Source organism: Lagopus muta, chromosome 2, assembly GCF_023343835.1.
Source record: "Lagopus muta isolate bLagMut1 chromosome 2, bLagMut1 primary, whole genome shotgun sequence".
Lineage (NCBI taxonomy): Eukaryota > Metazoa > Chordata > Aves > Galliformes > Phasianidae > Lagopus > Lagopus muta.
In genome coordinates this window covers 41,927,615-41,950,674 of record NC_064434.1, presented here as the reverse complement: position 1 = coordinate 41,950,674, position 23,060 = coordinate 41,927,615, and the positions used below count along the sequence as shown (strand labels likewise).

Below are 23,060 nucleotides of genomic sequence, written 5' to 3'. Positions count from 1 at the left end.
TCACTGTTGCTCTCTCTACATTGTACGGGCTGCATTTTCTTGGGAAAACAGTTTTCCTGCATTATAGCGACATTGCTTTCTCTAGGATAGAGCCCCACAAAGTGCAAAGTAAGCTAGGACCTGAGCTTGTGGAATTAGCTGCTGTCTTAATTGCTGCGTGCATGCTTTGAGCCTGGAGTGGTTTCAGGGGCTGTTTATCTCTAGAAATAGTGTGTTTGCCCATACTCGCCTTAAGGTGCCTGGCCTTACCTATCTGTAAGTGCATAGTTCCTGTGTGCTGTATGAGTTAGACAACACACTGTCATCCAGGGCTTGGCCATCTCAGTCCCTTTGGGTGCCTAACCCTGAGGGAGCAACTGCTGAAGTAAGGGAGCTTGGGGAAAGTGTACTACTTAAACAGCCATTAAGAGAAACGTGTATTGGTAGTAGAGTAGTTTCCAGAAACCTAATGGAAATGGAAGAAAGGAATTCATTAATAGACCTGCTGAACAAAACACTATTGCATTATGTTAGAGAAAGTACTTAATAAAATTAAAGAGCAGCTTCTCTTCATATGGCTAAAGGGTGGGCAGACAGAATGAGACATCCTAGCCCGGATGGGGTTCTTGGGACTCACCCGTTGGATGCAGAGGCTGTGGGACCCCAGCTGTGGGATCCCTGGCTCCCCTCTGCATGCCTGGAGCAGTAAGTGCCAGGCTAGCCTGCACGTAGATGGCTAAACCAGTGGGACAGAGTTGCTAAATGCAGCATAATCTCACTGTGAGTATACAAGCATGGGCACTGGAGCATCTTCCTCATGGTGGCAGAGCTGTAGTAATGCTGATCAGCAGGCTGACTACAAGCTCAGCATGGACGGTTGCAGCTCTTGTCAAATTTTGTAGTGTGATGTCCTGAGGGCTACCTGCCTGAGTATGAACAGTAAAGTAGCTAAGGAATAGAGTATTCCATCTGGATAGTTTTATTTTTGACTTAATTAAAAAGACCAAAGAGAATAATGCTTGTGGCCTCAAGGCTGGTTTTATTTCTGAGGAGAGGGGAGTGGGTGTTCAGAAATTATTGTGTTTCAAACGCAGTAATTAATATTTCTCACAATTAACTTTGAGTCATCAATGGCAAAAATGGGGTGAAGTACGCCATTCTTAAATAAATTACAATTTACCTATTTGGTGATTCTCTGTGGGAGTGCTGCAGTGAGTGGAGAAAAGGCCCGTTTGGGTAGGTCATACAGCGTGCATGCAAATAACAACACAAATTCATTCTGATTTGTCTATTTTAATATTCTGCTCATCTGAAGTTTCCAGTTGCTGGCTAGCATTTATATCAAAGATTATAGCTGAGATATCCCCTTCATTGCCTGAAGCTGCAGCAAACCTATTAATTTTATCACTGTCTGATGACAGCTTAGCTCTTTCAGAAAAGCTGTGGGTTGTTCTAAGTCCGTGCTGCTGAATGTCTCTTGCATCTCCAATCTGGGCTGATTTTTCTCCATGCCTCAGAAAGAAAGACTTGCAGTGAGGTGAAATTCCCCAAAATGGTTTGGTAATCCTACCTGTGCTCATGGGGTGCATCTTCTTTCTGGAGTAGGAGATCTTGCTGGGGCATCTGTGTCTCCAGCAGCCATCAAGTCTGTGTTGTTCTGAACCTGGTAGACACGTGGTGGGGGCTGTAGCAAGACTTGGGAATGTGTGCATGAGGTGCAATTTCTTTTCCTTAGCAGGGGAAAGAGTAGGTAGGATTGGACATGTACTTGGGGAAGGTGCACTTCTCCAAATTCTCCCCCTAGGTTTGCAGTAGATTAATGGTTTAATTATAATGACTGGCCTGAAGCCCTCAAAATTGTAAATTCTGGAGTTATAGCAACTATAAAGAAAAATGAGAATGGCTTTATCAAGTATTAAATACCAATTCAAATTTAAAACTGTTTCTGCTCCAATCCACCCATACTATCCTCTCTGTTCAAGTTAATGCTTTTTAAGAAAAACTGACAAAAATGTGGCTTGCAAATCAAGAATACTTTCTTGATTAAAACAAGTGAACCCTCTCTTTTTGTCTGTAGTTCAGCTGTTGCAAGCATGGCCACAGCCCTGAGAAACCACCGCCATCAAGCAGTGTTCTTCAATGCTTTCGGAAGGTTGTTTGGGCTGTCCAACTCAAGCAGGGAGTGTTGGTTGATGAGAATCTCAGCGTTCACCAGCAATGTGAGCTTTGCAGCCAGAAAGCCAGCTGTATCCTGGGCTGCATCACAAGTGGGGCTGTCAGCAGGGAGAGGGAGGTGCACTGCTCTGCTCTCATGAGGCTCCACCTGCATCCAGGGCAGGGGCCTCCAGCACAGCAAAGATGTGGAGCTATTAGAGCAGGTCCAGAGGAGGACAAAGATGATCAAAGCACCTCTCTTATGAAGACAGGCTTTCTTATGAAGAAAGGGTTGAGGTTGTTCAGTATGGAGAAGAGAAGGCTCTGGGGAGGCCTTACAGCGGTCTTCCAGTACTTAAAGGGGGGCTTCAGGAAAGCTGGAGAGGGACTCTGTACTGGGGAGTGCATTGATAGGACAAAGGGTAATGGCTTTAAACAGAAAGAGGGAAGAGTTTTGTTAGATATTAGGAGGAAATTCTTTACTGAGAGGCGATGAGGCACTGGCACAGTTGCCCAGAGGAGCTGTGGGTGCTGCATCCCTGGAGGCAATCAAGGCCAGGTTGGATGGGGCCCTGGGCAGCTGAACTGGGGGGTGGCAGCCCTGCCCATGGCAGGGGTACAGAACTAGATGGCCTTTAAGGTCTCTCCCGACCCAACCCAAACCATTATGTGATTCTGTGATTCTATAAAGCAGTTCAGGAGGGTGCCATGCTGGTGAGGCCGTCTTCTGTGTGAATGCTTCCCCTATGTCTCACTCATTTCCTCCTCTCTGAAGGAAAGGAGATCCTCTACAGCAGATGTTACCATTGTGCTAAATTTAAATAAATGGGAATTTTACATACGGTGGTTTTGGAAGATATGTTCCATTCAAAAAATACTTAGAAGCACAGGGCATTTGTGGAGTGGGGTCTTCGGCTTTGTGTGTGATGGCCATCTGTCTGTGTTCTGCTAGCATGCTGTTCTTTCAAATTTGCTTTGACCCATCTTGTCACGAACAGATGTTTTACAGCAGTGCTCCGTGATGTAGTGCAGGTAGCCTGTGAATGCTGTAAGAGGTTTGGAAATTGTACATAAATTTAGTGAAATTATTGCAATGTCATGCAACCTTACATGAACAAAGATGTTGGAAATGGAAAGGAGGTTACAGTACAGATCCACAGCATTTTATTTGTGTTATGCATACAGTTCCCATGTAACATCTCAGTCAGAATCCCATTCAAAACACTGAATGTTGTCCAGAAATATGTATTTTGACAAGAATTGGTTGTTACAAAATGCTGGCGATACAGAAATATTAACAATAATCCATGTTACCAGTAATTGTATTTAAAAAAAAAAAAGAAATAACAAACCCCTCAGCTGTGACTTTGACAGCTCAGTGAAAATGCTGAAAGGATTCAGAAGAGAAGTTCAGGAACACGTCTGTTTATCCTGCACCTATTTTATTCTCTAGTGGTTCAGAAATATCACCAATTGATCACAGAAGTGCTACCTAAAATTCTGAATGCTCTTCCATGCCTGGGTAACTGCTTTGAGGCCAATATAATTCTGAATTCCCATTTTCTAGTGCTAAATCCTACACCCAGATGAAAACCAGTAACAATTCTGTTGGCAGAGAACAGTCTTTGGGTAAAGTGGCAAACACCAAAACTTGCCTCTTTCCTGTAATGCAGATCCTTTTACCAAACTGATGTCAGCTGTGACATTCTAATAGGCCAGTGATTTCCCAGCCCTACTTTCAAACAGGGAGAAGTTTGGAACCTCCTAAACTGTTCTTCTAAACAGTTTTTTTTAAATTATGTTATTTTTTTAATTATGAGTTTAATGTCAGATTTTGTGCAAGTTTTAAAGAAGCACAGATGTTGCAGTTAGGAAATGTGATGTGACTTTGCTCTTAGATCTGACACTGTGTTGTTTTGGTTTTTGGTTTTTAGGTTGTTTTTTTTTTTCTTTTTGAAAAGAAGGCACTGAAAACCTTGCTGAATGATACTTGAATGCTTCATTGCATCAGTGCTAATTCTTTTAAGTGTTGACTTCTGTGGCTCTTGAAAAAAAAAAAAGTAGCTACCTTTGATATTCTAGAGAATAATAATTTGAGTAGCAAGATCTTGTTAGCTTCCTTGGTTTCTACCAGGAAAAGAAACTGGCATGTAAAGACTTTCACTTGTAGTTACACTACTGCTCTGGTTTTGCACTCTCCAGTGCTTCTAATCTTTCACTGGAACATGTGTTTTTTACTTTAAAAGAGAGACAAAGAAAGCAGACTTTAATTTTATTTGTTTTGCTTTTTTAATGCTTTTCATTTGTGTATCTTTTTATTGAACTATCAGGGATACATTGCAATGAAAAGAATAGCATTTTTAACATTTTACAGTGCTAAGCAATGAAATGATGTGGCTCATGGCATGAAATGATATAAAGTAGAACATTTGACTGTTATTAAACTGTTCTATAAATGCCTTTTGAGAAGTATTTTGAATGATGACTTGTTTCACATTCAGATATCCCGGTCTCTTTAAAGCTACTTTTAAATTTTGTCCTTGTAGGAGAAAAGTACATCTCCTGCAATGCTCAGGTTTCCCATACTGTGATGTTTGGGGATGTCGTTTGTTGTCTCCAGGGACAAAGCAGCTTTGCTGAACTCATGAATGGTAACAGAAAGGCAAAGAGGCGAAAGCAAAGTGGTTTGACAGAGATCCGGAGTGACATGGAGGAAGTGAGCAAGGGACAAAAGTTTGTCATCTTTTTTTTGGTTCCCAAACAAGGAAAGGCATCAGATGAGACTCTCAGGTGACAGGTTCAGGACCAGCAAACGCAACCGTTTCCTCAGCAGTTAGGCTGCAGAAAGACTTGTCACGGGATCTTGTGGATATTATGTACACATTACATAGATTCAGTGGCAACTTGATAGCTCCTGCGTGCTTTGTGTGTACAAAACCGCAGTCTTCAACAGGATGAGTATTGAGGTTTGATCCTGGAATCAGAGGGATGTAAGGGAAATTGGATGATTGTAATGCAGTCTGTGGTTTTAGACAATAAAAGCTTTGATCGTGTTTAATTGATGCAAATCACTTTATAAGTAATTCATCTTTTCTTCACTTGTCCAGATCAGATAAAACTACAGAATGACATGGCTAAAGTCAAGACAGCGCATGAACTGATGAGAAACAGCATTGCCTTCTGAGAACGTTAGCTTCCTATTTTCTGGAAATCCTAAGTGCGACTTTACTACCAAAAGAGACCCTGCTATTACGTGATCATTGAACAGTTTGCAAGAATGGAAAAGCAAAGGACTCCACTGGCTGTATCACATCAATAACAATATCAAAAATTCGGCTGAATCAAAAAATGAGTCCAGCCATGGGCGAAAATGCAAGTTTTTGGGAGAGCTTGATATATGCGCATCCTACGTGTGTCACCTGGAAGCAAGAGGCAGAGGGTTCTATCTACCACCTAGCTAGTATTCTCTTTGTTGTTGGCTTCATGGGTGGAAGTGGATTCTTTGGGCTTCTCTATGTCTTCAGTTTGCTTGGATTAGGCTTCCTCTGTTCTTCTGTTTGGGCTTGGCTGGATGTCTGTGCTGCTGATATATTCTCCTGGAATTTTATACTGTTTGCTATATGCTTTGTACAATTCATTTATGTTACCTACCAAGTTCGGAGTGTTTCCTTTGACAAAGAATTCCAGGAGCTCTACAGTGCTCTCTTCCAGCCTCTAGGAATTTCCTTAACTGTCTACAGGAAGATTGTTTTGTGCTGTGATGCTGAAGTGGTTACCCTGGAGAAGGAGCACTGTTATGCTATGCAGGGCAAAACACCTATTGACAAACTGTCTTTGCTTGTATCAGGCAGGTTTGTATCAGTTTGCTCAGACTTGCTCACTGCAAGTGTCTTCCCATCCCTTTCTTGAAAATGAAAGCAAAAAATTGCCTCATTTGTGTATTGTCTGTTCATTTTCCAGTACAGTAGATTAAATATTAATGTGGGTAATATAAATATTAATAGGCTAAATACACTTGTCTAGAACAACACTAATGTAGAAACACTAAGCACAAAATCTGTAATAGCCTGAAGAAAAGGATTTAAAATCATCCTTTTCCTGAGCACTGTATCACAGCACTTAACAGATTAGGTACACAGAGGGAACAAGCATGTACCTCAGTCTTAGGCTGTCTTTTGCTATCTATTGCTCAGCTGATGAACACAGCATCTTTCTTATTTTCTTATACTGTTCAGTATAATCTGAAGCAGGACTAACTAAATGTAGTTAAGAAACTGAATATGCAGAGGTAAATGGTCTAATGGAGTATGCTGACTCTGCTATAGACTGTATTTGGAAGAAGGGAGGTAATAAGGAAGAGAATAAGGTCTCACAGCATGCTTCCGTTGCAATGAGATATAGTTAAGCCCTATCCAGAGCTCACATAACTGACCCTACAGTTACTGCATGCTGTGGCCTTTTGTTAGACTCTGAGACAATAAATCCCAGCTGCTTGAACTCCCTGCTCACTGGATGCCCTTTTTAACAACCTTTGCTGATGCTTTCCTGAAAGGAAATACTTGCTTATGTACTGCATGCAGAGTGGTCCTGGGCCACCAGGTATATGAGATACATAGAGATGATGGCTATGGTCTGAGTTTGATGGGGCACTTTGTAGGTGCACTTTAGCAGCTCCGTGATGGAATCTGTGAGCTGCTTGGAGCTCATTCAGTACTATTGACAATGAACAATATGGATCTTAAGTAGTTAGCCTTACAGCAACCCAGGTTTGGAGCATCCTTTGTAGCTGTCAAGAAAGTACCATGTGGAGGTTGCTTTTGCACAGTCATACTGAGAGAGAGATGTCCATCTTTTTTTATGCACAGCCATGCAATAGCCATGCAGGGAGGTCCTGCTGTGCTCCTTCGGGCAGTGTAGGGCTGCTGTTTGTGCTTTTGCGAGTGCAAAATAGATGTGAAATGGGGATCCCCGCAACTTGCTTTGAGGTTCAAGCAAACATTTCCTGCCCATCAAACTTACATAGAATTTTTTAAAAGGAAAGTATTCAAAGAAAGATTTTCTTCCGCACCTGCAGAAGGTCACAGCATTCAGACAGACGCCCTACCTCCATTCTGTCTTCTGCCTCCAGAGGCAGTCTTGTGGCAGTTTAATTTGTGTCCAGGACAAGGAGAGCCCTGCTCAATGCATGGCATGGGGACCTTCTGCCTTGCACTCAGTCTTTGCCACTTGATTCCCTGTAAACTGTATGTTTGCTATACCTAAAGCATACACTTATGGCTTCCAAGGGAAGGAGACAGCTGGTGTGTGTGCATTGGTCTTTCACCTCGTCAGCACACACTAGCATTTCATGAGCAAGCTTGTATGTTGCTGCATAGAACTGCCTCAGAGAGAATAGTGTGTGAGCTGAGTATGGCCTGGAATTATGGCTGCACAATTGTTTAGTATTCTCCTGCAACTAGTCTGATCCAATTGGGTTCAAAAAGTGTAATGCAGTTAATACAGAGTCAGCAAGTGGTTGTTTTTTCATGCTATCAAAGCTATAATTAAACTCTTCACCTAATAGAAGGAACATCTTGTTGCAGTTGTTGCTGCTGTACACATAATACTAACAAATTAACATATCTTATCTTGGTAGGATCAGAGTGACGGTTGATGGGGAGTTTCTGCATTATATTTTTCCTCTTCAATTTCTGGATTCTCCTGAATGGGATTCACTGAGACCCACAGAAGAGGGAATTTTCCAGGTAAAAGTGGAGGTGTTTTTTTTTTTTTTTTGAGCAGAGAAAACTGTTCAAACACCAAGTGGTTTAGAAATAACTTCATTTACTTGTGGGTGATGTTTGTGAAATCAAACATCTGGCATTCTGTTGTCTTGGGGAGAGATGTCCATTGGACTGGTCATGCTGTTTGTATCTTTTTTTCTGTTTGCATCCTGTTAGCACAAACAAGTGTTTCCTAAAAGCTGATCCAAGAGGTGAACTCTTGTTTGCATTTGTTGGCTGTGCTAAAATAGCTAAAATACCTGAGATACCACATCCATGGTAGGTGGGGAGAAGATGCTTTACCCACTGGAGGTGAAATTCAGAGCATGCTGGCTGCGGTACTGTGTGATATGGGGGCACAGTGAGGGACATGGTGTCTTCCCAGCCCATCACTTGTGAGCCCCTGCACTGCTGTCAGTTGGCTGGTTGCAGGGCGATAAGTTGGTCACACCTCACGAGGGCCTTTGTAGAGAGATTTTCAGACCTGCTTTGCCAGTGTGGGCTGCTGAGGGCAAAGCAGGGCTGCACATCCCGCTTCAACTGCCGTGCACAGCACGGGTGTGCTCGTCCTGCTCACTGTTGCCAGCAGGTACAGCCTCGGGTGTCCCCTCCCTGTCAACCTTCTCATTTGCCTTTTGCAGCCTCACACAAATGGATTAAGTGGCTTTAGCTGCAGCAAATACAAAGACATAATAATTAGCTGATCTTAATTTTCTGTTCTCTAGGTAACGCTTACAGCAGAGACAGATTGTCGGTATGTGGCCTGGAGGAGAAAGAAGCTGTACTTGCTGTTTGCTAAGCATCGTTTCATCTCACGCCTGTTCTCAATTTTAATCGGGAGCGACATCGCCGAAAAACTGTACGCCCTGAATGACAGGGTGCACGTGGGGAAGGGCTTTAGGTACGACATCCGCTTGCCCAACTTGTACCACACTTCTCTTCCTGAGACACCCCCAGTGCCACCCCCGCGCCGCCTGCAGAGGAGGTCCTCAGCACGTCCACGGCCAGGTGTCCCCAATTGCAGCTCCCCCAGGAAGCAGTAGCATGGGGATGTACTCCTAGCGCTGACAGGGGAAGTACCTGAGTGTAGAGATGAAGTGGAAGGAGGCTCAGTAACACCAAATTTGACTGAAGTGCCACTTACTTTAGCTGGAGTAGCTTGAATTCTTTCTGTAGAGCCAGCTGGTTGGCTTGTGCATTTTGATTTCTCGTGCAATATGTTTTGTTTCTGTTGATTCTTCTGTTGAACTTCTTACTTTGGGAGGAAAACAAATGATAATAGGCTGGGTTTTATTGTAATTGTGGCAGCCTCTGTGTAGTGTTTATTAAAAAAAAAAAGAAACCAAAAAACAACACAAAACCAACCAACTCTAACCACAGTATTTGTGATTATACTTTCTCTAAATTACTTGCCGTAATAAAATACACAGTTCTACATTAATGCAAACAACCAAGCTGTCTTTAGAACACAGCAACCTGTTTATAACAAATTATAACTGAATTGTTGCCATGTGACCCTTGTTCCAATTAACATGAACAATCTTACAGAAAAAGCAACTAGTTATATTGTTCTTCTTTTTGAAGAACTGAAAGAGTTTGAAGTGCTCAAATTCTTCTAACAAACAAAACAACAAATGTTGTCCCATGGGTGATCGCTTTCTCTCGGGCTATTCTAAAAGGGCATTATGTGAAAACAAGCATCAGTGTAATTGCTGGCATTGGAAAAGTAAAGCAGTTAATTGCTGCAAATACTAGGGACATGATTGTGCAGTGTTTCTAATAGAATGTAATCCTACAGGACCTGGACTTCCAGGTTGTAAGTGCCATTCATGACATGTACAATAAATACTGTTTATCAATCAACAGTCAAACCATGGGAGTTTGTTTTACAGTATCCTTTCTAGCCAGATTTGTCAGGAAGAAATTAAGGAACAGCTGCAGCAACAAGAACAATTTTGAGCTGAAGCATTCTCTCTTAGCTTCCAGAGTCACATCTCTGTGCCTATGAAATTCTTGATTTAAAATATATTTTCTTTCTATATCTATGGTGTTTTAGTAAAATAAGGGAGCATCAGATTAAGGTTAAGTGGGAGAAAGTGGGTTCTGAACCTTGAGGTCACTCTGCCTTTGAAGAGAAGAGTTTGAATGTCTTTTCTAGCTCACCTTCCTGCTGCTGTGCTTGATGCATGCCAGTAATCCAAAAATAAGAAGCATTACTATTTTATGAGTCTGTATTGCTGCTTGATAGATCTCGAGGTAGATCACTTTTTTAATATTTAAAATAAAAAAATGCTGTGCAGCTGGTAGGACAACAGCTGTGTATTTGTGTGTGTGCAGGTACGTGTTTGAGTTCAGATCCTGAGGGCTGAAGGGCTTAGAACAATGCTGCAACCTTGTGCTTGAAAAGTAATCGGGCAGTGTGTATACAACAAATCTGTTAGAAGGGGTCTGAAACAGCATCTGTGTGCATGGCCTTCAGTGTATAAGAATGCTGCCCACATTCTCCTTTTAGCTTTAGGCCCCTTCCTCAGAGAGAGAAATCTGCCAGGCATAAATAACAGAGCATGTAATGCAGTAATCCCTAAGTCTTGCTAACAACCCTGCACATTATGTATTCTGTGTTTGTTACTGTAAAACCACTGTCATTTCCTTGGTGAAAAGAGAATTGTTAAAATGTGAGAGGAGAATTCACCAACAGCTGCTGAAGGCAGACTCAGGAAATAACGGAGGCACCAAGTGCCAGAGCCTGGGAACACACTAGGGGCATGGCTGCACTCCCTGGTTGCTCATTAGGGGACAGTGAAGGGATGAGGCAGCAGGCTGTGTGGTGTGACTCGGAATGATCTCTCCAATGCTGTGCTCAGCATCATGGCTCTGCCTGTAGCAGCAGGTGTTCTCATGTCATACCGTGCAGTCATAACTCTGTAGACATACCAGGGAATCTTGCTGGTTGCCACTCTGTGTGCTGAGGGGCTTTCACATGCTTTTTTTTGATGATTTGAAGTAGCCCCCTGACCTCCCTTTCTGGTGAATTCCCCCAAATTTATCAATTTCTCTTGGTATAAAATGTGTTGGACCAAAGTTAAGTTTATACTCACCTTTTTATATGTAACGGTTCACAAACATAGAAAGATTATATTATGCCTTAGTCTAGAACCTTTTTATGGTTGTAGACTAAGGCATAATACAAAGCTTATTGCTCTTCTCAGTATTCTTAAATGTATGGAATTGTTCCATCCATATCTAATAGAAAACTTGCCTTAAATAGAACCAGCATGATCATCTTTAAAATAAGACCAAGGAGTCATGTCCAGCCATTTCTGTTTCAAGTGTGTACATTCTGTTTAAGCTATAGCATAGTGCTTAGAGACCTATTCTGCAGTGATGGGGGGTGCTCCATTACATACTTGAGTATTTTTTTCTTCTTTGTGACTGGCGTGTGCTCTAGTGTCAGTCATCTTTCCAACCACAGCCATTTGTGATGCTTTGGTTGAATTGGTTGCTGTCAGTAATCTCTACTAGGATATGGCTGAGTCAGTATCTGAATATCTGAATAAATGTTCTTGTTTGGCTTTTGGTAGGGTGCTTTGGGGGCTTTGAGTCACCTTCTAAAAATCATTTCCCATTTTTTAGCATGAGTCATGACTAGCAGAACATTTTCACTGTAGAACTCAGGGCATATATCTACAATAAAATACGTACACGCAAAAGGACTGGAAGTGAGACACCAAGCTTTCTCCACCCCTGTTTTTTGAATCTTGACAGTGCTCCTAAAATATACTGTAGAATACTCTCCGCTATGTGATTCATAAGATTACATTTTTGGAGAACTGCATAATTTACCCTAAGTAAAGAAGTACTCATACTGATGTCAGTGAACTAATACAATCTTTTGTGATGTCATATCTGCCCAGTCCTAATGTATAGGTTAGTGAACAGTTGGAGCATGATGAAGCTCTGCCTTGAGCGTTACCTGGTTGTGCCTATGTTATTACTCAGGAATAGCTTCAGGGAGGGGACTGAGCTTCTTAATAATCGGTTTAAGTGAAAGGATAATTGCCTTAATGCTACTTTGTGAACTGAGTATGCTATCATGAATCCTCTTCTTGCTCAGCAGACTTTCCTATACTGCCGTTCTATGTTTTGAATAGTTCCATAATCTTCTGCAGGACATAGAAATGTCTACATTTCTATGTCTACATTTCTATGTCTACATAGAAATGTCTACATTTCTATGTGTTTACAGGTAAGAGCAGCTGAATCTGGTGCACATGGTTGTTTGGTTATTCATCCGCATCTGTTCACAGTCCAGAATTTTTAGGATATTGAACGTCATGCTGGAATCACCCTTCCAGCCTGCAAAAGGGTTCAAATTTCTTATTATTGCACATGCCAAAAAACTACATACTGAGGACAGTCCGAAGAGCCAAAAATAAAATAAAGAAGTGTTCCACTCAGCTTTGTAGAGGTCTTATCCAGAAAAGAACTTGTTGATTGTTAGTATGAGATCTTCAAAGCAGGTCTTCCCTGTCTGGCAGCCCTGGTGGCTGGTTGGCCACAGTCCTTTGGCGGAGCAATGCACATCTGATAAATGCCTTTAAGAACCATAAGACTGACCCTGAGACTGACCCTGCAGTTCATTGGGTACTACTTGCTTAGCGAGCAGTAGTGTAAGCGCAGGGAGAGTATTCTGAGGGATGCTTTTCACTCTAGCATACAATACTCGAAATAACACAATGCCAGAAAAGAATGTACCCCTGAGTACCTTTATAACTAATATACTGTGCAAGGTAAATTGAATGTGCTTAGTGAAAAACGATATTTGATGTCTTTGCCTGTGATAGCAGAAGCTGACTGAAGGCTGAGGAGAGCCAGCCCAGTCCTAAATTTTCAAGAGTTAATTGCCTTGCAGACATGGTAGAGTGATCAAAGGAAACTCAGTAATGCAAATAATTGTTTCAAACTATACACCTGTGTATGACCTCTGCTAGGATAAAGGTAGGAAAGCTGGATACAAGCTTGGGTAAAGTCATTGTTTCATCAGACCTCTATAAAGGCATAAGCTTGCAATAACTAAATAATGTTGATGAAACATTTCCAGCAAAAAAATAAAAAAGTGCTGAGTATTCAATTATTGCAAATGATAAATATAATACATATTTTGACTCCATATACATGGAAAATTAAAACACAACACAGTACTCACATAAACAGGTCTTGCAAACCATCTGTTAAAAATTTAAAAAAATCCATAAGCTAATTAGATAGAAGTGAACTGTTTGAATAGACAAAAGGAAATGAACATCTATTTGCTGAATCCACATTAACAGATTAAATATTTTTTCTTTCTTTTGTTCTTTCTTTCTAATAACAGAGTACATATTTGTTTGCCCCAAAGTGTTACTGCATTATTGTCATTTTTTATAATACAAAAAGATAAATACCTTATTAAGCTTGTTTGTTAATCTCTCTTGAAAATACATACTGGTCTTAAATTAATCATAGAATGGCCTGGGATGAAAAGGACCACAGTGATCATCACGTTTCAACCCCCCTTCTGTGTGCAGGGTCACCAAACACCAGACCAGGCTGCCCAGAACCACATCCAGCCTGGCCTTGAATGCCTCCAGGGATGGGGCATCCACAGCCTCCTTGGGCAACCTGTTCCAGTGCATCACCACCCTCTGTGTGAAAAACTTCCTCCTAATAGCTAACCTAAATCACCCTTGTCTCAGTTTAAAACCATTCCCCCTTGTCCTATCACTATCCACCCTCATAAACAGCCATTCCCCCTCCTGTTTATATGCTCCCTCCAAGTATTGGAAGTTCAGGTTTCCCAAGGGAACACATTCATTTATTTTTGTTCTGTTTGTCCAAATCACATTACCTTTCCGGTAAATTTCTGTGGGTCAGCAGATGTGGTGTTGAAGTTGCCAGAAGTAAATGGCTGAAAAATGAGAAAGGTGGTTAGCAGTGCTTGAATGCTCTGGCATTAATGACCTGGATTACAGTTTTGAGCATATTGTGTGTTAAAACAGTGAAGTGAGTAAGCAAGTAGTTCTTCATAATCCAGATTATTAATACCACCAATCAGAACACAGAGGTGCTGAAGAACTGTTTGCTATCTCACTTCATATTTCACTGTTTACAGTCTGCATCTTGTGTTCTGTGTGGATCAAAAATGTTGACTGAGCTCAGCATGGAAATACCTCCCAGTGCATCAAGGTGTGCAGGTGGAGCTCTGTATGTCTTCATTGCTGTGTAAGAGTGAGGCACCAGCAGCACATCCTGTGAGCAGCCAGCTGCTCCTGCCAGCCTGGGGACCAGATGGAACTGCAGGGAGCACTGCATGGGGACAGGTCTGCAGGGTTCAGGTCCACATCTACCATGACAGCTGGCAAACCCTCCACTGAGGGAGTAGCTTTGCAGGTGGCTCTGCAGCAAAGAGTTTTCACCCAAGTCATTGTTCTGCAAGCCACAAGTGCTGTTAGACATTGCCATCAACTGGGGAGAAGTTGGGGTGTTTCCAAAACCTCCTGGGAGCAGAAGAACCTTATAGCAGCTATTCTGCTTATAGCTGCTACAAGCATATATATATATATATCTTCTATATATATAGAAGAACCTTATAGCTGCTCTGCTGGATTCCCAGACATTGTCCCATCCACCAGAGCTCCTAATTAAAGGGATCCTTGATGTGTTGTGGGGATATCAATATTTCCCTGTCACAGGGTTTTTCAGATAAGTGTACTGCCGATGATTGAGAACACAGACACTGGTGTTATATAAATAAACAAGCACCATAAAATAATGGTGGTAAATAACTATTTTAGCCATGAATCTCTTAAGTTTTCACTGTAATCACTAGCAATTCTTACCCAAAAGCCTGGGGGATGTGGTGGTTTTTCAGGAGAAATGTGTAAAGGTCCCTTAGGCTGAGCAAGATGCTGAAGCCAAAAATCCCATTTCATGGCTAAATGCTCTAAGTGCCACGTGCATGACTGCATGGAAGTGGGCAGCACCATCACATCCTCCACCTTCCTGCTGTAAGCAACTCAGCAGTCAGTGCTCTGAAAAGATACATCTGGGTGCCCACCATTGAGAAGGGAGTGGGCTCTGTGACGCCGGGCAGACAAAGGGCTGCCTGGTTCCAGGGTTCTGTAGGTGTTAGCAAACAATAAGAAGCATACAGGAGAATCCAGATACCTACTACTGAGTTTGGGCTATTGGAGCTCTATGAGCAGGATGTGGGCAGGTGAGCTGTGGTGTGGCCTTAAAGCCCATTATGTACTCCTCATGTCTGCCCATGTGCATTCTCGTACACTGTGGTAAATGCAGAATGACTTATCCCCTACAAAAAGTGAAGTAATCCAGTCCACGTCTGGTAGGATATATGAGTTTGGTTGTCAGCAATCGGTATGAAATATCTGCTTGGCTTAAAGTCTGTACTCTGATTGGTTCATGTAATTAATGTTAAAAGCTTTAAAATTTGTAGTTGTAGCAGATGCTCTATTTTACTATCAGATTTAGCTTAGGAAAAAAAATATATTTTGAATATGAGGCAAAAGTGTCCCATTTTTGTTGGCAGAAAGGTAGGGCTCTCCCAGATGACTTCTGTAAGCAGCTCTCCCATGTGAAGTGAATGGGAGCACTTCTTGACAGCCGTACAGCTCCATGCTCTGATGTTTACTGGGTCTCTGTAGTCTTTGCAAAGCACACTGTGTTCTTTCAGCACGTATGTCCACACTTTAAAGAATTAATGAGTAGTTACTAGCACGAAGAAACTACATACAGATGTTCTGAAATCAGATCTGCAATATTTTTATACTGCTTTTTGGGTTTAGTTCTGAAACTGCCTTATACAGCAGCATGTATACTTAAGCCAATATTACATGCAAAAGTAATAATCACATAAATATCTGTCTTCTGCAGTATGCGTCCCTGTTTTTAACCCTATACAACAGAGGTTGGTTTGTTGCTTTTTTCTTTACAGAACAAGGAAGTACAATAAACATTACTCAGAAGAGTGGTCTTATCTATTTATTGAAACCAGTGGACTGTAACTCTGTGTTTGCCTTTGCTTTCAAAGATTGCTCAGACAGCAGCAAGCCGCAGTGGTGTCAGATAGGGACATGTTTCTGCAGCTGTTTATAAGCTGCAGGACTGAGATCCAGCTTCTGGATCCACACACCAGTGCAGCAGGGGAGCTCAGTTGGTGTGGGGCAGCCCCTCCTCTGCAGCTGCTCCATGCTGACTGTACTGTCATGGCTGAGGAAGCAGCTAACGCAGTCGAAAAATTGGGTGTTTGCAATCTCCAGGTTTAGGATTACTCTGAGCAAATGCATCAAAAATTCCTGCATGACATTTGGGCTACAGCAACCCATTTGGACTTAACTTGCGTGTTCCTGCTTTGTTTTTCGCTCTTGATACATCGTTATTAGCATTTATTTCAGCTTACTTTCTTCCCAGGTATGTGTGATCCTTTTCCTTCAGTGGATTATTGATTTTGTTCCTACCTTTGTCCTCCTCTCTTTGCGTTGGTTTTTGTTTTACAAAGAGAAATCTAACTTAAAGAAAGCTGCCTAGTGCCCACCCCCAGTTCTTCTGAGCTCATATGTTTACCTTTTCTTCCCCCGCAGAGCGTGCAGTGTTTTCACTCTCAAATCCTACATGCTTTTCCTGCCACTTGTTTAAGTTATGCTGTGGGCTTATCTCCTGCCTCCCCCCCAATTCCTCTTTTTTCCTCCTTCCATGACTATTATTATTATTGGTTTTTTTTTTGTTTTTTGTTTTTTTTTTTTGAGTTCTGCCTGCCTTTCTGGTCATGTTAAACATTTCTCATCTAGTTCTTTTCTTTTTTTTTTTTTGTATGGAAATAAAATTGTAGATACTTACCAATAATAAAAAATATACCAGCAGTCTCCCCCCTCCCCCCCATCCCTCAATCTTCAGAAACAAGCAGACTCCTTTGGGCTGAGCTCCCCACACTGCCCTTAACAAGCTGTGGCAACAGGTGTGCAGTGACCCAGCCTTGTGACATGGAGGGGGGGGGGGGGGGGGGGGGGGGGGGGGCATTTATAGCAAGCAGGTCCCTATTTTTTTTCTTTTCTTTCTATCATCACATGATTTAGCCAGCACAGCAGGACCTATGGGTAACTCACAGGTGCAGAAATCATGCCTGTGAGTTCTGTGTGTATCTACAGAAATCCCTCTGAGCACCAGGCAGCACTGCTGTGCCGTGCAGGTGATGGAGCACTGGCAGAGGCTGCCCAGAAACAGGGGGGTCTCCTCCCTGAGATCTTCAGAAGCCGCCTGGATATGTGCCTGGGCACCCTGCTGTGGGTGTCCCTGCTGGAGCAGGGGTTGGGTCGGATGGACCTAGAGGTCCCAGCAGCCTCAGCCAGTCTGCGATGCTGTGATTTAAAAGACTGGTAGAGAGAAGGCATCTTTTGGCTTGCAGATGCTGAGGAAACTTCCTGAAGCTATAAATGGAAGCATTTCATAGAACTTGCCATTGTCTCAAAATAACCACATCAGCCTGGCACATCTGGGACCCAGGGTACAGCAACGAGGTACACAAAGCTGTTGTTCCCTCTTCAGTGAAAACTTTGCCTAAAAAAGGCCATGCAATCAGTGGCGTACACTGGGAAGAGGATGAGCGCTTGCAAAGTGACAAGGAGCTATGTGGCAGCAGCTCAGCACAGCCTCTTGCTGCCCCACAGTTCTAAGCAAGGCCCAGCACCAAGAGTTAGGCTGTGAGGAGCACAGAGCACAGCAGTGGAGACATTTGGAAGAATTTCTTCTCAGAAAGAGTGGTGAGGCAGTGGCACAAGCTGCCCATGGGGGTGGTGGAGTCACTGCCTCTGGAGGTGTTCAAGAAAAGGGTAGATGCGGCACTGAGAGAGATGGTCAGTGGGCATGGTGGAGATGGGCTGATGGCTGGACTAAATGATCTTCGGCGTCTTTTCCAACCATAATGATTCTGTGATTCCAAGGGGCAAAATGAGGTGACCTGCAGCCTGGGTGACATTTTCTGTGGTGGACCATGACTCTGAGAAATAACTAACTGATGAAAGTATAGGAACTGCCAAAGCTTAGATAACGAAAACACAGCGGAGGGAAAATCTGCTCTGACAAACAGCTCTGCGAACAACATGCATCACCACGGTTCTCTAACATTGATCTGGCTGTGTGGAGTCAGCCCCTTCATAAATAAACATAGAGCAAACAGTTTTCATGTCTGGCTCCTGTCAGGTTAATTTATGTTTGCGGGATTCAGAGCAGTAGTGCTGTATCCGCATCGACAGGAGGTGAACCCAGCTCCTCACTTCTTCCCAAAAGGAAGCACAGCCCCGTTGAAGTCCTTCACAATTCATAACGCATTTTGGACAAACAGCTCTGCTCCCAGGCTGCCACAGTCTGCAAGTGTGTCCCCGTGGCAGGATGGTGCACGCCAGCAGTTTGGGAACGCCATGTTGGAGCGTGCGGGGTCTCTCAGCACCCCGGGGGCCAGCACGGCACCTGTGGCCTGTGGGGGCTTGCAGGGCTCCTGTTGCTGTCGTTTCTGGAACGCCCTGCGGGTGACAGAGCAGCCTATGCAGGTGCCAAGTCGAGGCGAGGTTTTACAAAGCCCATTGTTGACGCCTTGGTTCACCATGTAGGGGAAACGTTGCTTGCCGCTTCTTTAGGGGGGAATTCAGTGCTTCTAATTTTAACCACCCAAATGCCAGGCGCGCTGCCTGAGCTCAGGGCTCGCCCCACACGGGCACCGCTCTTCCCGTCGTCCCGCGGGCACCAGGCATCGAAACACCACTTCGCGCCACGGCTCCACATAGCCGCCTTCCCCGACACCAACCCCGCGGCCGCGCCGGGGAGCCTCGCAGCCCCCCGGGGCGGGCGGGAGGCGCCTGCGCGCTACAGCCGCTCGCTGCCGGCCCCGGGCTGGCGCCTCCCGCAGCCCGCCGGCGGCTGCTGCCTATTTTAGTCACAGCGGCGGCGGGGGGCCGCGGCGGGACGCGGGGCCGGGCGGGGGCTGTCGGCACTGGGAGCCGCGAGGAGCGGGGGTCCGCGCCGTTCATTCGTCCGGGAAACTTTGCCGAAGGCGCCCGGCAGGGGGCACGGGGACAGGTGAGGGGCCGGGGGCGGTGGAACCGGGCTCGGGACGGCGCCGTGCCGCGGCTCACGGTACAGCAGGGTGAGGTGCGGCGCCTGCCCCACGGCGGGCAGGGCGGGCTGCTCGACTCGTTAATCTTAAAAGCGGCCCAAGGAATTATTCGTTTGGGTGCACGCGCGTTTGAGGCTAAAACAAAGCTTGGAGGCGTTGGTAGAAAGCGGGGCTACAGGCGGCAGCTGTGGCCGCATCCGGCGGGGCCGTGCCGTGCCTCTGCGGGCGGTGTCGGCCCGCGGCGGGCAGCGCGGCTGCGGTGCGATGCGGTGCTGGCATCGGGCTGCCGTGGCTGTGAGCCGGCGGGAGGTGCTCCTCGCAGGTGTGCGTTCTTGTTCGCTGCGCACGGTGAAAATGCGGCGAAGTTTGGCGGGATTAAGGTGCTGGGAAAGAGTAATTTCTGTAGTTGCCGACGTTTAACTGAAGTGAACTTGCCCTAAAGAGCGTACGGAAAGGAAGCATTTCTTATAGCGCTTTTCCATTCGCACCTACTTCGTTATGAAAAGGAAAATGGTGCCTCGAACGAGTGTCCTCTAGGAAGTGCACGGTGAGAGCTGGCTGTTCCATGTGTCCTGTATCAGCTCGGCAAACCCCCTGCACAGCTTCTCCAAATCCCTTTTGGAACGCATCTGAGTTTTGGGGACCTTTGGGAATGGATTTCAAATGTCTGGCCACGTATAAAGATGTTTTGAGCACAGGAAAATGTGACAGCAAACTCAACTGGAGTATTCAGTTGTGTTCTGAGAATGTATTACAGTAACTCTTTACAAGTGTCATGCATGTAAGAAAAATTGGTTAGGCTTTCCTGCTAGCTGTGCTAATTTCTGATGGATTTAGTATTGCAGTGCTGCTGAGATTGTGTGGTGTTCCTTTTTCTCAGATCTGCCAGCTGGCTTGAGCCTTCAGTCAGCTGGATAAACTCTTGCTGTGGTATATCTAAACCTATATGAAAGAAAAATTATTTGGTGATAAGTAGTATTCTTTTAATTGTCTTGTACTACAAAACTTTGTGCTATAACTCTTATGTTTCAGTTGATACTACTTCCACCCTTTTCTCCAGCGTGATTTGGCACTGTTTGGACTTTCATCTTTGATATTACCATGATATTACTTGTGCTGTACCAGGACAGTTTCTCAAGGGAAATAACCCTACATCAAAGTTGTAAAGGGCTGATTCTGTGCTTCTGAAATGAAATTTTGGTGCACTGAGGTTCATCTGTTGAACAGCAGATTTTTAGCTCATGTTGCAACTTGACAGCATTGGAGGTGAAGACTAAAGAACTGGATCTAAAAATCAGAGTTCTCACTTTTGACCTCCTGGCATTAACTGTGGGTAACACTTTTAGGCCAATCAACTTTCCAGCTCATTCCAGTACGGCTAGGGTGCTGCAGTTATCACATGTAATCATATGAAGACTTCAAGGTGTTAGCTTATAAAAGACAGACGTGTCTAGATTTAGCTTCCCAGGTTGTAATTTAGGCAGCTAACTAGGTGGTGCAGAGGCTCAAAAGCACTGAACATCCCCTTGTTACAGCTATGGATGCTCTACTGACAAAGATTTCCATTAGCTTGGTCAATGCATGCTAGCGAAACCCTTCCGTTGTGCTGCTTTATGACCATGGAATCTTAGAATATCCCAAGTAGAAGGGGTCCAGAAGAAGCCCTTGAGTCCAACTGTCGGCTCTATGCAGGACCATCCAAAATCAGACCATGTGACTGAGAGCATTGCCCAGATGCTCCTTGAGCTCTGACAGATTGAGGCCATGACCACTGCCCTGAGCAGCCTGTGCCAGTATCTGACCACCTTCTGGTGAAGAACTCATGATACCCAGGCTGGATCATGACACTGGGACTTGTAGTTTGCAAGAGCAGAAAGACTGTCATGGGCCATGAGTCTTCAAATATGTGAGGCGTTCCAACCAAGCCTTAGGAGAGCAGCGCATCCTCAGTTCTCTTGTATGCCCTGCAAAATGTTACATCCTGATGATTGGTTGCGACTCAGAGTAACGCATGTTCATGCCTTTGTGAGTGACTGATGCAGGAATCAGAGGAGGAGAATGAGCTCTTAAGAACAGAAATAAGAGAACTGTGGTGGTTTTTTTTTTTTTTTGATTGTTGGTTTTATTTTCTAAGAATTAGATACTTTTCTTTCTTTGAGAACCATTTCAACGCAGGGATGGTGTACACCATGTCCTTGCAGTGTTTAATCCTGCTGAATGTCTCTGTGTGTTCTGTAGCATGCCTTATCTGTGACACACTCTGGGCAAGTGACAGCTGTAACAGCTACGAGATGGTTGAATTTTCCTTCCTGGTGTCTTTCTCCCCACTGCTTTAAAAAGGGGGTGGAGAGACTCTTAATTTTGAGACATTGCATAACTTGCTTAAGTCTTGCACACAAGTTGACTGCGGGAAATAGGAGAATGGATGGCACTGAAGCAACGTTAAGAGTTGAAGAGGTGCTCAGTGCAAAAGCAAACAAGAAGAAAAAAGCCTATGTATTTTTAATTTGGGAGTCTTTTTTTTTTTTTTTTTTTTTTATTCTCTTACTTTCTTCTGGAGTTCTGCAGAGTCCTGCAAGGTTGCTTATAGACAGACCAAGTGGTTTCCCTGAAGGACTTTGTTGTAACTCACCAGCCTGGGTGTCACCCCTTTTGGTCTGATAGCTCATCAATGGGCCAAGAAACCGTAATATTTATTTACTATTTTCAGAAGTAATTTGTTGAGTTGGTGGTGGTTTAGTCTCAGGTTGTTTGTGTTTTTCATTCTCTGGTTAATTAATGCTAAATAATAGGTTGCTTAGGAGACCCCAAATGATCCTGCAGGAGAGCCAGATGTTAAGGCTCTTTTTCTTTTTCTTTTTTTCTTTTTTAAATCAAGGAAACAGCATTGTTCCTCCCTTAGAAACCACCAGTCCTTGTTTAGAAGAAGGGCTCTTCTGCTGTGTTTTAAGGAAACTTTACACTGAAGAACCCTTTTTTGCTTTGAAGTCTTATGCAGGTTAATTTCCCCTTGTGATCTATTGACTTTGTGATCTTGGAGCCATTCAGTACATTGGAGATTAAAAAGGTGATTCTTATTTGTGTAGGACATGGAGCAATACCCTGCATGTTTCACTGAGCAGTGTGAGTTATAGTAGCTAGTTTTCAAACAATGTTGTTTATGCATGGCTTCCAAAATTTGAAGTAGACCATTCTTGAAGCTTAACACTTAGGTGAAAAAGAGAGAGTAAAGTTACTGAACTATCTAGGTCTAGGTTGCCCTTCTAAAGCATTTTTCCATGAATGTTTCAGTTTAATGTGTGTTTGTTGTTTTGTTTTGTTTTGTTTTTTGTCTTCTCTTTGCAGGATTCTTCAAGATGGACACTACAGCAGTCAGCCCACTCACTCCACTAGGCGTTATTCCAGACTTAAAAAATGCCACTTCTGTGCCTTTCAATGAGACTGCATGTGAAAACTGGAAGGAGATCCATCATCTTGTTTTCCACGTGGCAAATATTTGTTTTGCAGCTGGCCTGGTTATTCCGACTACTCTGAACCTTCATATGATTTTTCTGCGAGGTTTGCTCTCCATAGGTAGGTGACTTCTTACAGAGAAGTTTGCACCCTGCCTGTGGCAGAAGCAGGGGAGTATTACAGGGGCATCTCCAGGTCACAGTGAAATTCCAGCATGTATCCATGTAGTCTGTGTTCTGCTGAAGTTGTTTTTATTGAAGGCAAGGACCATTCTGACCCAGACAGATATTTTTCAGAATGGTTATTTATCTTACAATTTCACAGAGATGCAGTTTACAACTTCAAAACTACGTAGATGTTGACTTAAAAACAAGTGTGCTGCATTTACTTTGAACTTCTCTAGCTGCTTAAAGTGAATTGAATTCCAAATTGCAGTGAAATCATTATATCTTAAAGACCTTACCTTTTAGGCTTCAAGTAAATGCTGGGACTATTCATTGGCTGATGCTCTGGCTTAGTAAATCATCTATAATAAGTAAGGTTTTTTC

The 23,060-nt window shown here is 43.6% G+C and overlaps 1 protein-coding gene across 1 annotated transcript in view; it reads left to right on the top strand.

Annotated features, from left to right (window-relative positions):
• The window catches only part of LOC125689094 (uncharacterized), a 46,425-nt gene that overhangs the window by 4,584 nt on the left and 18,781 nt on the right, over positions 1-23,060 (top strand). Inside the window, 5 exon segments of the mRNA XM_048935902.1 lie at positions 5,241-5,984; positions 7,769-7,877; positions 8,621-8,773; positions 8,775-8,796; positions 22,405-22,632. Coding sequence (XP_048791859.1) covers positions 5,482-5,984; positions 7,769-7,877; positions 8,621-8,773; positions 8,775-8,796; positions 22,405-22,632 — 1,015 coding nt within the window. The 5' untranslated portion in view covers positions 5,241-5,481.